This window comes from Biomphalaria glabrata, chromosome 12, assembly GCF_947242115.1.
Source record: "Biomphalaria glabrata chromosome 12, xgBioGlab47.1, whole genome shotgun sequence".
Taxonomy (NCBI): Eukaryota; Metazoa; Mollusca; class Gastropoda; family Planorbidae; genus Biomphalaria; species Biomphalaria glabrata.
Window position 1 is genome coordinate 17,080,036 of NC_074722.1, and position 13,754 is coordinate 17,093,789.

General features: G+C 36.7%; 1 protein-coding gene across 7 annotated transcripts in view; it reads left to right on the forward strand.

Moving 5' to 3' along the window:
* LOC129922170 (uncharacterized) overlaps positions 1–12,398 on the forward strand; it is a 33,214-nt gene extending 20,816 nt beyond the window's left edge. For 3 of the 7 annotated variants that reach the window (XR_008774148.1, XR_008774149.1, XR_008774150.1), the window contains 4 exons: positions 1,916–4,810; positions 5,316–5,374; positions 10,388–10,698; positions 12,060–12,398. Coding sequence is in view for 4 of the 7 variants with exons in the window: in XM_056007074.1 (XP_055863049.1) it covers positions 1,916–1,983 (68 nt within the window). In the remaining 3 variants the exon portion in view is untranslated. Of the gene's footprint in view, positions 1–1,915; positions 4,811–5,315; positions 5,652–5,803; positions 5,941–10,387; positions 10,699–12,059 lie in introns of those variants that run through there. The other 4 variants (XM_056007074.1, XM_056007076.1, XM_056007077.1 and 1 more) reach the window with 4 other exon arrangements.
* The last annotated feature ends 1,356 nt before the right edge of the window (positions 12,399–13,754 follow it).

The window sequence follows — 13,754 nt, forward strand, 5'->3', positions numbered from 1 at the left end:
ATATGCATTTTGTTGACTTTCAATATCAGAAATAGAGCTTGGCAACGGGGCTCCGCCCCGCGCTGGGGGAGCTTAGGACCCCCTTGCTGGCAATATCGGGGAGTCTACATTTTCCCACTAACTCCAGGAAGAACCTATTCTAGGGCACAATAAGTGTCTTCCTAAAGAATGAAGGGTCAGAATGTAATAAAGATTATATACACACACTCACATACATACATATAAATATTTTTTTTCCGGGGGGGGGGGGGGGGGAGGGGGGCCACCCCCCCCCCACCCCGAAAAAAAATCCAGGCTAGCCCATGATATGTCTAGACTACATTTATATTTAGTAGTAACAATAATAATGCTAATAATATTTATCCTTGAGAAAAATTGATGTAAAATTGTGCAAACTCAATTGAAATGTTTATTGATTGCATTGGGAATCTCCTACCACAAAGTGAAGGGAGTCACCAATTATTTTTAAACAAATCTTTTATGTAACCTTTTATGAGTCACTGTTGCTATAAGGTCTACGGTGTAGGATGTCTGTGTAGGATGTCTGTGTAGGATGTCTGTCTAGGAAGTCTGTGTAGGATGTCTGTGTAGGATGTCTGTGTAGGATGTGTATGTAGGATGTCTGTGTAGGATGTCTGTGTAGGATGTGTGTGTAGGATGTGTGTGTAGGATGTCTGTGTAGGATGTCTGTGTAGGATGTGTGTGTAGGATGTCTGTGTAGGATGTCTGTGTAGGATGTCTGTGTAGGATGTGTGTGTAGGATGTCTGTGTAGGATGTCCGTGTAGGATGTCTGTGTAGGATGTCTGTCTAGGATGTGTGTGTAGGATGTGTGTGTAGGATGTCTGTGTAGGATGTCTGTGTAGGATGTCTGTGTAGGATGTGTGGTTAAATGACTCTAGTCACATGTAGTAAGGGGGTATGAGTTTTAATTACGAATCGAGCAGAGTTATGCTTGCTGAGCGCCTAAAGGCAGCACGTCAACTTGCACCCAAATACCCCACCCCCACCCCCAACCGTCGCGCCAAAAAGATTGGAGTATAATCTACTCACACATTTTGTCTCCCTTGATGTATTTATGTAGTTGTTCTTTAAATCACATAGGAGCATTGCAGTTGATGTTTTATTATACGAGAAATACTCTCAATCTCTTTTATATATTGTTTACACTTTAATTGCAGGGAACTTCTACTTTGGTAACTAGGTTAATATAATATTAGAGCCTGCAATAAGATGGTACTCAAATGATTAATAAGTCTATTGATTCATTAAAACGTGCTCATGTTTGCAAAGAAATGGTTTAGTCTAGTACTCTAAGCCAAGTGACGTAAGCGGTGTCAAGTGGTTGTTTTTTTCCGTTGATGTGAGGTGGAAACTTTTTATTCACAAAATAAAAAAAAAACATAAATTGCGATAATGAAAGATTTATAACAATATAACAGTCCAGTTTTCTTTCATAAACTTATATAGACTTCGAACTTCAATGTTAGCAAAGAAATAAAAAAGAATTAAGCTATAATTTTAACACTATTCTAATGCATGATGTTACGACACAAGACTCTTCACAAATAATAAGACACTCTCAGGTTTGAATCTAAAAATACTTTAATATTATCACAAATTACATAAACATCATATTTTCAACTCGCTTCATGTTCATCTTTTTCTAGCTTCCACTTTATAATCTAACTTCCATTCATTATCCAAATTCGCACCATTTTCATTCACACCATGCTGCGCTACGACTGTAACACATGTGTGTTGGTCTACATATAACCACTAGTTAGCTGCTCATTCATTTTTAATATCGTTTAAATTCCTACGTCCAGTGCTTCTTGAACATTGCTTTGTGTTCGAGACGGACAAACTAGTTTATTTCACATTGAAAGCTGTTTTTTTTACATTCATGTTTTCCAGGCCACATTTTAGCACCACTGATTGCTTTCTGGCTCTTGAAACATACCGCAGAAACTGCTTGGAAATAAAGTCTGAAATAGAAGATTGGCGACACACAAACATACCGCAGAAACTGCTTGGAAATAAAGTCTGAAATAGAACATTGGCGACACACAAACATACCGTAGAAACTGATTGGATCTAACGTGTGTGATAGAACATTGGCGACACACAAACACACCACAAAAACTATTTGGATCTAACGTTTTTGATAGAACTTTGGCGACTCACAAAAATACCCTTGTATGAATCTTTGAAAAGAATTTTTGAATGTATATATATATATATATATATATATGAGCTTTTGTTTATAAATGTGCAAATTTACTAAACCACCATTTTTTTCACCAAAAACGTAGAGTTTACATTTGCTTTTCGACACTATTTATATACATATATACTGATAGCATGACACACCCGCTACGCCTGTTGATGTGTTCCCACTGCCGGAACCTCCCAACCTTTTTGTTTTTTTTGTGCCACGTCTGAACGTTTTCCCTGGATAATTGTATCTGTTACAACAAAACGAAACAGACCCCTCACTTTTCTTCTCTCTCTCTCTAGAACCTCCATTTTTTAATTATTTTTTTTTCAACCATCGCATTTCATTTTTTTCCACAAACTTTTGAATTGATTTGGGATATACATCCGAGAAAAATAAAAAAATAAAGATCTTTATTTTTTTTATAGCAGTGTTTCTCAACTTTGGGGGAAAAGGAGCAGTTAATTACGTTGGACCCCTAACTCCAAGCGTTTTCTTGCATTCTTAACTGCAGAAATGCATTTTCCTGACATCTACAGCTCATAATTCATCCTATTAAAAACAAAGAAAGTTCAAATTAAATTAAATAAAGTGTGGGCAAGGGCCGATACTAAAAAATGAGTCACAATCTAGGCACAAGTAACGTAAGTATAGCTTTATAAGGTGTAATTATCGTAATATTATATTTGTAATAAGCGAGACCTTTTGTACTAGGCATAGTTTGGTCAGACAAAAAGGCCAACTGATTGATGGTGAAACGCTCTCTGGATATTTGTCCGTTCTGACCGTCACGAAATGCCTAATTTTTAATAATCTTTTGAATAATGTTTTGCTTTAAAAAAAATTCTAATTTGAATTTATAGAACCTAACTACATTGTAAGTTCAAACGATTCGTTCCTTGAAAGGAAAATAGTTTACTTTGATTTAGGCTTTGATGGTGGCAGCCAAAAATTAACAAAAAAATATCTTCCAAAAATAATATTTGAAAAAGAGGTTCATTTATAAGTGATCAAATGTTGTTCAATACGCCTGATTTTAGCTTCGTTTTGTTACAGTCAATATGAAGTCAACCAATTAGATTCTACTCTAAATTTTTATTTTATTTTTTAGGATTCATGTATCAATTGGGAGTTACAGTCTCAAAATTATTAATGCAATAAAAATATCTCAGATTGAGTAAAGGTCGGGAAAATGAGACTGGGAAAAATATTTTATAAATATTGCTAATAATTGCATTTAAAATTAAAGAATATGCGGCGACTCAATATTTAATTTAATATATAGCATAGAAAACTTGTATTACTGAAAGATTGTTTGTAAAGAAAAAAAATAATTGTTCAATAAAATACAAAAGTAAGCCGTCTGCTGCCTCTACATCGTTTCGGGTTCATTTCAATTCATTGAGTTGTTTCATCAAAGTACTCCAGCCGTAGGAAAGATGGTCATTAAGAAGATGTGCTGGCCGACATTCGACTGTGACTTGTTCTTTTTCACTGGTACCGGTCACACTCTTGCATTTTTTATTAACTAAAGATTTAAATTTGAGATTAGACTGCGGTGTGACATATTATATCAAATGAGTTCAATTATCAATACGTAGCTAATTATATAAATATTCAATTAATTATGTTCGCAAACTATGATTTCTGCATACAAATTTGACCGCCCCCAACTTAAAGGGTTAGGTTGGGGAGAGCAGAAGATGCGATCGCCCCCCTCCACCCACCCCTCCGAATCGGCCAACATACTAGAGGGGGCTGCAAAATAAACAAATTTTTTAAAATTTCAATAAATAGTATATATTATTAACATAAGTAAAGAATTTATATACAGATTGCGTGATTTCTCTACTAAAATTCACCCCCCAACAAGGGGAGGGCAGGCGAGTTGATGGGACATCCCCCCTACCGTCTCCCCCCCCCTCCACACCATTAGATCTGCCAGTGTCTCTCAGTGTCCTAGAGTCTCTTCTTCTAATCTTTCCATTTTGTCCTTGTCTTGTTGAAAGAAACAACATGGCTGTCAGTACCGTTCTTTACACGCACATTTCAAGTTCCTCCAAGCAAGTGGTGACTGAATGTGAGCTCTGCCGCGCTTTAGATGTTTTTCAGATATTTTTAAAGTGGAAAACAGAGCGATTCTTTTACATTTGATTGCTTTAGACAATCAAAACAAAAACATGGCTTGAATATTTCTTGTGAATAGGCGAATCAGGTGGGGACCGACTCTTCGGTTTGTGTTATCACACATTTTGTAATGTAATGTTTCTTTTTTCTTTTCTTCCAGTATTCCCGTAGTATTTTTTTACGAAAAAATAATAAGTGTTACCAGTGGTTAATAAACAAAATGTAATTCTTTTTTTTTTTAGTATTACACAAGACTTAGTAGCTCTTTTTATTTGCTCTTGCAAACAGGATATAAAGAAATTCCTTTCTAGCTAAAAAGAGAGAATAAAGCATGTAACCTTGACATGTAAAAATTAAGGATGTTAATAACTTCTCAATTTCCCTAGGTAAATATAAAGCTATGTTTGGAAAGCCCTGCCATGACATAAGCAACAATGTCACGTATATGTCACAGACATAACTGTCAGGTAATTACGACTTGATACAGTCAAGAATGTTTAAACTACAAACTTGTTTATTTATAAGAGTTTATATCTATTATGTCTTCACTTTCCTGCAGCATGGGGAGTGTCGAGAAGTGAGTTATTTCTTATCTTATATAATACAGACGTCACTTCAAAAAAGAAGATGATTACGTCCTTCGTGTCATACATCTAGCCATGCATGTTAACCAATGACTTCAATTCTGCCACGTCATTGGTTTTCCGGGCTAGCTCAGGCAACCCATTCCATGCTTTAATAGCACTAGAGAAGAAGGAGCTTTTATACAAATTTGTCCTAGCATATGAAACGAGGACCGATGCGGTCTCAATACAAGACTTTTCTCTTAACATATAGATAATCTTACGATAAATATACCAAATGCAGACATATTTATGCTAGATGTGCCTCAATAGTCACTCAGACTTCAGGGTCGCTCCGTTTCCCCACCTTAATGTTTTGGCTTTATTTGACCTGCCTTTGTTTTTATAGGATGAACAGACATAGAAGTCAGGAGAATGTATTTAGACGCATAGCTGTCGAAGAAGAAGGTACCAATACATTTTTTTCGCTGAAGTTTGAAAAACACTGCTTTATATATATTTATTTATATGTCTATGTGTGTGTGTGTGTGTGTACATACCTAGGGTTAGTGCATACATGGGGGTTAGGGTTTGAAAAAAAAAATCGCCCTCCCCTCAAATGTTCTGGATCCTTTTACGTCCGAGAATGAGAAGTGTAAGAGCTAAGTTGTAAAAGATTCCATCCAGGTAAACAGTGTGAGGAGTTGATCAAAGCGTAGTAATAAACAAGCAAAATTTAAAATAAGATGATAATTCCTTATTTACAATAATATATTTCTTTATAGTGTAAGATTTATTTCCCTTTCAAGTTTCATTAATTATCAACATTTCTTTAATTAATTGTTTACTTTTTTTTTTTATAATTCGTTTTATTTTTATTGATTCGTCTTTTGTTAGGAACAATGGAATAATGGTGCGACGTTTTAACTTGATCCAAGTGTATGGGCAGCGGGCAATGATAGCGTGCCCAATGTTTGTACCAGACAGACAGAGATACAAAGTGGGTTGATATAATCTTGGTCAAGAAGTCATGAAATAAACGTCCAAAGTCACGTTGTTGGTGTTTTTCTATGGCCCCCCTGATCCTAAACAAACAGTTTAATGACATCCTGTTTGATTCTGCGAACTTGTCAACTCCCTCTCTCTCCTTTGTAATTACTTATCTCTTCTACCTGAACTAAAGCAGGTCAAGCCAGGCCGGGAGTTCCAGCTGTCAACATAAACAATTATTTCTCAAATTGCACTTGGCACAACGGCTATAAATCAAAGCACGCTTCCAATAGTGAACGTTAAACGAGCGCGCCAAAACTTTCTCTCGTGTCGTCTGCTTTGTAAGCCACGACTGCTGCTGTCAAAGTATTGTCTGCCCTGCTTGTGGTCATCTTCTTGTCCACAGTGGATGCTGGATGGGACGATTGCTATGAGACTTGAAGAAGATGCTCAGAGTAAAGATTACTTCTCCAATTTCTGAAAACATGTATAGGTTATAGACTAGTGCCTAGCAATTTGAAAAGTATATGTAGTATATCTTTTAAAAAACATCTGAAAGTATAAAATAAGTCAAGGTATTTTTCTAGCTATCTGATTATCATGTTCTGTACTATTCTAGAATGGGCACTTGCATTTTTACTATCGAAGCTTCAAAAGTCTATGTGATAGTGGACTGAGTTCCAGGATTGTAACTAATTTTAAATTGGTACCAGACTGAACAGGAATACAAGAGAAACAAAAAACATTTTCTTCTACTGAAAATATTTTCCATATTTTTTTAACTCCAATTTTTTTTTTCAAACATGTAGATGGAAAAAAGAAACAAACATTAAAACTATGTATTAGATATCAGAAAGTGAGTTTTGAAATCTCAGCCATAATGTAGTTTTAGTTATCTTTGTACACACCCAAGTAAAGTCTTATTCATTTTTGCACTAAAGCAATTTGATTTTTGATGGGACTTCTAAACAAGACAAAGCTTAGTATATGTTTTAGACGTTTCTAAGACGGAGTCTAATATATGTTTTAGACGGTAAGTGACGCATCCTTTACATGTTTTGGACGAAAAGTGATGTGTCATCCACCTGTTTTAGACGATAATTAGTGTGTCATTTACATGTTTTAGACGGTAAGTGATACATTTTTAAATAGTGATTGATGAGTATATACACTTTGAAGGTATTAACCGATGCATCCTTTCATTGTTGTGTACAGTCAGTTATCTGGTGTATTTTGTTAATGTTTCATACAGCGGGAGTGATGTATATTACCATTGTGGATGGGAGAGTAAGATGTATTATTAAGAAAAATGATTTTATTTATGCTTCCTTGTGATTTAAATTTCTTCTATTCTTAAACATTTAGTCTTTCTGCCCATGAATGGAATCATTGAAAAAGTAATTTATCCATTTGTTTCTGTAGCCATATTCCAGATAAACGTCGATTCTAGAACTGTTCAGGCATACGTGGTTATCCGGCGTAAAGATTGAAGAACATTTGTTTGGGTGAAAGAGATAAAGGAGAGAAATAAAAAGATACCATTGCGCGTCCTGCTCGTAGTGTTTAATGACCATCGGCTGGAGTACTTTGATGAAACAACTCAATGAATTGAAATGAACCCGAAACGATGTAGAGGCAGCACACTCTATAAGCTTATGAGAAAGAAATTGATATTCAAGATCTTGTTTAGACGATGAAACACCATCTCGAACATAAAATATATTAATTTGTATTACTTATATTCAAACCTGGATGTATAGGTACCAACTGAAAAGTAAATTAACCAACCTCCCTCTCCTTTACACCCCCCCCGCACCTCACAATTTTAGGAAGAGGGAGCCCCCCCATTTTGATGGCACCAGAACACAGTCGCCGCCGCTGTAGTTGAGTTCTTTCACGTTGTCGCAAGACTTCCACAGAATACTAGTCATTGGACCCTCAAAATGCGTGGGGCCACGATCGTGGCTTGGTGTAAACAGAAATTATAAGGCGTTAAGAAGATGTGCTGGCTGACATTCGACTTTGACTTGTTCTTTTTCACTTTCTTCTCTCTCTCTCTCTCTCTCTCTTTCTCTCCCCATCTCTCTCTCTCTTTCTCTCCCCATCTCTCTCTCTCTCAACTCTTTTCTGACTTCACGCTCTTTTTTCCCCTACTTTTTCTCCCATTTTCCCGCAGTATGGCTAGTGGAAGCAGCGCTCCTTGAGGTCAAAGGTCGCCAGTCGCTTCTATTCAAGACAAAAAGACACAGAGAGCAATGGAGAACGTTGACCAATTCTGTTGTGGTGCAACAACACTTCAACAGACTAAGTCCATAAGGGAAAGGGAAGCGAACATGGCCCCCTCCAGGATACCCTGGCTGGGGATGAAACAAACAACCCAACCCCTGGTCGTGCGGTTTGCGCGCTGGACTGTTGTTTGGATTTATAGATGGTTCCCGGTTCAAACCCTGCCCGCTTCCATCCCCTGTCGTCCTACGGGAGGTTTGGACTAGAAAGTAAACTATCTTCAACTCTGAAGGAACATCCGAAACTTGTAGTAAAACATTTAAAAAACATTATTACAAACATTATTACAAACATTATTACAAACATTATTACAAACAAGTCCAAACATTCTGCAACATCGTTCTACACAAGGAGCCGACATCATAGACCCGTGGCCGACATCATAGACCCGTGGCTGACATCATAGACCCGTGGCCGACATCATAGACCCGTGGCCGACATCATAGACCCGTGGCTGACATCATAGACCCGTGGCTGACATCATAGACCCGTGGCCGACATCATAGACCCGTGGCCGACATCATAGACCCGTGGCTGACATCATAGACCCGTGGCTGGAGTGACTATCCCTACACGGAAAGTAGCGGTTACAGTATAGGAAGATGAGATGAATTCCCCATGGTTAGCGTTGCCTTCGGCCACTTACAGAGAGTGGACCCAAGACCGAGGCGCCTTGCACGCGGCACTGGCAGATCTAGGGGGCCCGTAGGGGTGATCGCCCCCCCCCTCAGTTTCAAATCTAATATCAAAGAAGGAGAGGGGGTGGATTTAATTATTTATTTTACTATTTGTTACAAAAGAGGGGAGAGGGGATCTGAATATAAGTTACGTAACTAATCAAAACTAATTCAAATGAAACGGCAGGTACAGTGGTCCCTTGAGTCTGACCTACGCGGGAGGGCTATACCACGGTTTTTTTAAAAATGTAGATGGAAAAATACTCGGCGATTCTTTTGAACACCACGAGCTTTCTAACACTTTCCGTTGGCCGCCTGATGCATGTTTACAGCCTTAAAGAAAAAAAACAACTGAAGATTTGATGTCAGTGATAAAGACGTCAATAGTTTTCTCAACCATTTCTATCGGATGACAAATGTAATTTGGGAACATGAGAGTTCATAAATAAGTCTTATGTACATTTCTAAAAAAAAAAAAAAAAGTTTATGATTTAATACTTGTGAATTATGATAACTTACAAATAAAAACATTAAAAAAAAGCCCACAAAAGAGGCAAGATGGCCCATAAAAGAGGCACATAAAGCCCAAAAAAGAGGCAAAGAAAAGAGGCCTACGGCCCAAGGATTTCTATGATGATAAAGCTAAAACTGAATAGCGCAAATTCTGTGGTTTCCTTTTAAAAAAAAAAAAAAAAATGATAAGTTATGGAAAATGTGTACTTTCTAAAATGTGTTGTTTGTTTTTTAAACATTTAGGTTAGACACACTTTCGTTCAACCTATAGGTTACAAAAAAAAAAAAAGAAAAAAACATCCTTTTCAACTAGAAACTGATTCATGAAATGTTCACGTATCATATTTGATATGAAATTATCATTACAACAAAAATTAATTTGAAAAAAACAAACAAAAAACGCAAAAACAACTATTACATATTGAGCCATGGATAAGATAATTTGGATAATTTCCCCTTGCCCTTGCATACATTGCTTTGTATACTTTGACAGAATCAACTAGTAACAGTGACTCTCAAACTGCTGCCCGCGGGCTAGATCTGGTCCTTGACGCGTCGCTCCATCTAAAATTCTGCCCAAGGTGCATGTTAAACCTGCAGGTGATCTGTACCAATAGACTTCAAGAATTTTTGGCGTCGATGTGACCCGTGACTCGCGTGTTCAATCTTGACCTGACCCCGATTGCGAACAACGCTGTGAACCGTTGGCCTAGAATGTTGTACTAGCGACGTCGTACAAGTCCTTGACTCACTCTGAACATGGACAGAGTAACTGCGTGTGGTGTGATACAAACACATACTTGAGAGACCTTGAATGCTTGTGCGTTTCTAATACTACTATCTCGCTCTAGAAATTTCTCACCAACTTCTTCGCAATTAGACCGAAAAAAAAAAGCCTGAACAAAAACAACTCAATACAACATTTCGCCTGTACAGCTAATTATAAAAGTTTATATTCATACAAAATAAACTTATGAACACGTGACCTGATATGTCTTATATAAATGTCGCCTAGGAGCTCAAGTAAAAGATTAAGAGAAGTCATCTGAATGTGTTCTGATAGAGACACAGTGAACACTACACAGTAGAGACACAGTGAATATTACACACAGGAGACACAGTGAATATTACACACAGGAGACACAGTGAATATTACACACAGGAGACACAGTGAACACTACACAGAGGAGACACAGTGAACACTACACAGTCAACTATGAAGCTACCACTGCTCTTGTTGATCATTGTCTGTCTTGGGGTGATTGGCTCAAGGGCTGAGAGTCCCTATATTGGCGAATGCAGGTCGACAGAAAAGAAATGCTCCAGGTGGGTATGGTCAGCCTGGTTAGTGTAGAAACACCTATGGTTTTCATTCCAAGTGATTCCCTCAGCGTATAGTTCGAAATAACAGTAAATGTACACGTCTGTAATAGGCCAACTGAGTGTTTAACTTTAAAGTTCGGCTAGTTACCGAAAGAAACCTTGTCTAGTTTAAAAAAACACATGGAATAAAGTATTACGTATTCTTCATTGCGAACGAAATGTTGAACTCACTTTGGCGGTTGAAAGTGATGTAACCAAAATAGTCTGTGTTGATGCAGGCTTTATGTTTACATCGCAGATTATATTTTATGTTTCTAAATTGACTAAATACAGTTAGAGTACCGGAGACTATTTCAATTAATGTGACTATTATTTTCTTAGTGAATAACTTAATATTTCATGACATTTTGTTTTCAAAGGGACAGCTAAGTTATGCATACTTTCGTAAGTAATAGATAGACTTTTTGGTGCTGTTCAGAGGAACCCATCTAAATTGGCGTCATTTAACAGGTGTAAGAAAGTTTAAAATTGGATTTCTTTCCAGCCTTGGCATGGCCTGATTTACAACAATGCTGTCTTCTAGGGTCTCACCTTCAAGAGGGAGACTTCACAAACAAACGTAGAACTTTGTACCGCTTGCATGTTTAATATTTAAAAAAAAAAACTTCCACGCCCAAAAGTGCTGCAGTATTTCTGTAATAATATAAATTAATGTTTTCGTATATTATATCTGTAGTAAAATACAATTGCATCAATGATATACAAGAGGGAGTGCAGACTGTGGAAACGTTTAGCGTTTGTACAATATATTCATAAGATTTCTTATGCAACATGTAAAATAAAATAATGAAATATATTTAGGGCATTAATTTATGCTTTGTTATTATGTGAGTACAGTTATGTATTATACTATTATTAGGACTAAAAATATTATGATCAATGAAAAAAAAAAGGTATATATAAATATGCATATATAGCCTCATCGTTTTTAGCAAAAACTGTAAGCTACATTTCCTTGTACACCTTCACGTTCATAATAATTGTACATTTCTTATGGGATTTTATATAACTAGCTGCATTTAGCAATTGGTGACCTAAGCGAGTGAAGGGCAGAGGTAGTCTCGAGTTAGGATTTAGTTTACAGCTTCGATTCTTTATTTAAAATGTCAAGACGTCTCCAAAGCCCATTATTTATTTATTTCACTCCATTCCCTAAACATTGAAACTGCTTACACCAACTATATACATGGACTAATATGACTTTTTTTTCTTTAAAACGAATGAATAACACTACATATCTCTAGAATGTCTTTCAACAAATGTTGGTACTTATTATGATTGTTATTATTGTGTTCTTTCTCCAGTTGGAACATCTGGGGACCGAGCCTTCTGTGGAAGACTTGTGATGGTCGCTGCAAACAGTTGACGTTCAATCGAGGAGTCTGTGAAGTATCTCCAGTCAACTGCCCACTAAGTAGCCACCCCTACCAGTGTCACTGTTATTTGAACTCGCGGTGAGAGTGCGCGAGAGAGAGAGAGAGAGAGATGGGTTAGCCAATGTGTTCTAACAGACATTTGCTATGTAGAATTGTATATCTTTATATACGACGTTTCTGATATGTATTTTCACTATAGACATTTACATTTTCATTGTTCTCTAGATTAAAATGTTGTACAATAAAGATACATTTTATAAAACCAAATATGTTTCTTTCATTTTATGTAATATAACTTCTATATTGTTGTTTTATCCATTTTGTATCATGCTTGATATACAAAAGAGTTCACAACTCAGCAGCAAAAAGCTGACTAGAAGAAAAATATCAGGCTTAAACACATGAACCCGATTGCTTCGAGCATGACGACCACTCTATCTCCCAATATTTTAAGTACCACTAAAGTACCCTTTTCAAACCTTACGATCTATAGGGCAGAAGATATAAAGATCATCTTTTTCTGTAGTCTATGGTTAACGAGGGTGACATGTGGCCAGCACAAGAACCAAACGCATTTAATTTACCCATTACTCAGAGATCCCGAAGTTAAAAATCCAAGGCTTCACCAGGATTCAAACCATGGACCTAGGTTGGAAGCCAAACTCTTTACCTCTCAGCCACCGCGCCTCTTACTCTTTATTAAGTAATACACTTCATATTTGGAGAACGTTTTAGTTCAAATAATTCTGTGTGTGTTGTGATCTTCTTTTCATTTGAGTAACAATGTGTACACAACACTGTACACCTTATAGTGCTTCACTTTTTGTTCCAATTAATAAAGCTCTACAGTGGAACCAGGATTTCAACATTACTTCTGATAGTCAACTAGTTGTAGGACTAGATTGGTATACAGACACCAGTAGAACGTAGTTTACTTCTCTTCAGGAGTCAACGTTGGACATCTATAAGATAAGAAGCTAAGAGGATTGTGAATTATTTTGAAATAAATAACATTCTCTAAACACATTTCACAGTGCTACAAAGGCTCACACATTACCGTCAACATTGTCAAAGACATTAGCAACACTTCCTATTATCAGGACACCGGCTATACTATACAAATATAGGTACTTCTAGTTATCCACATTGAATGGAAATGTATCATGTATAAAGAAAAACACAATACAAATATTCATGTTTCAGTCTATGTAGATGTAATGTAGATGTAATGTAGATGTAATGCTAAGTACATGTAATGATGTCTTTTTGTGATGTATACATCCTTCATGCCGGTTCCCAAGCAGTTGTGAGTTGTCACATTATCAACACTGACCTAGAATCCTGGAAGTAGTACTATCTTCCTCCCTTTATAATTTAAAAACAAAACAAAACAAAAAAACAGAATAAATATTGAAGGATAAAAAAAAAAACTCAGAATGTAACGCACTAGGTTCACAGTTTGTGTAAAGTGTCCACAGCGCTACAAAGACGTGTCTTTACTCAACTGGGTTATCAAGTGCTTTCGTTCTGCGTGTCTTGTTTCAGTCCGCGTTTCTAGTTCAGATTTGTCCGCTCTCTATAGCCTGTAGACATCTATGTACAGCTCAGCAGAAACTTGAGTTT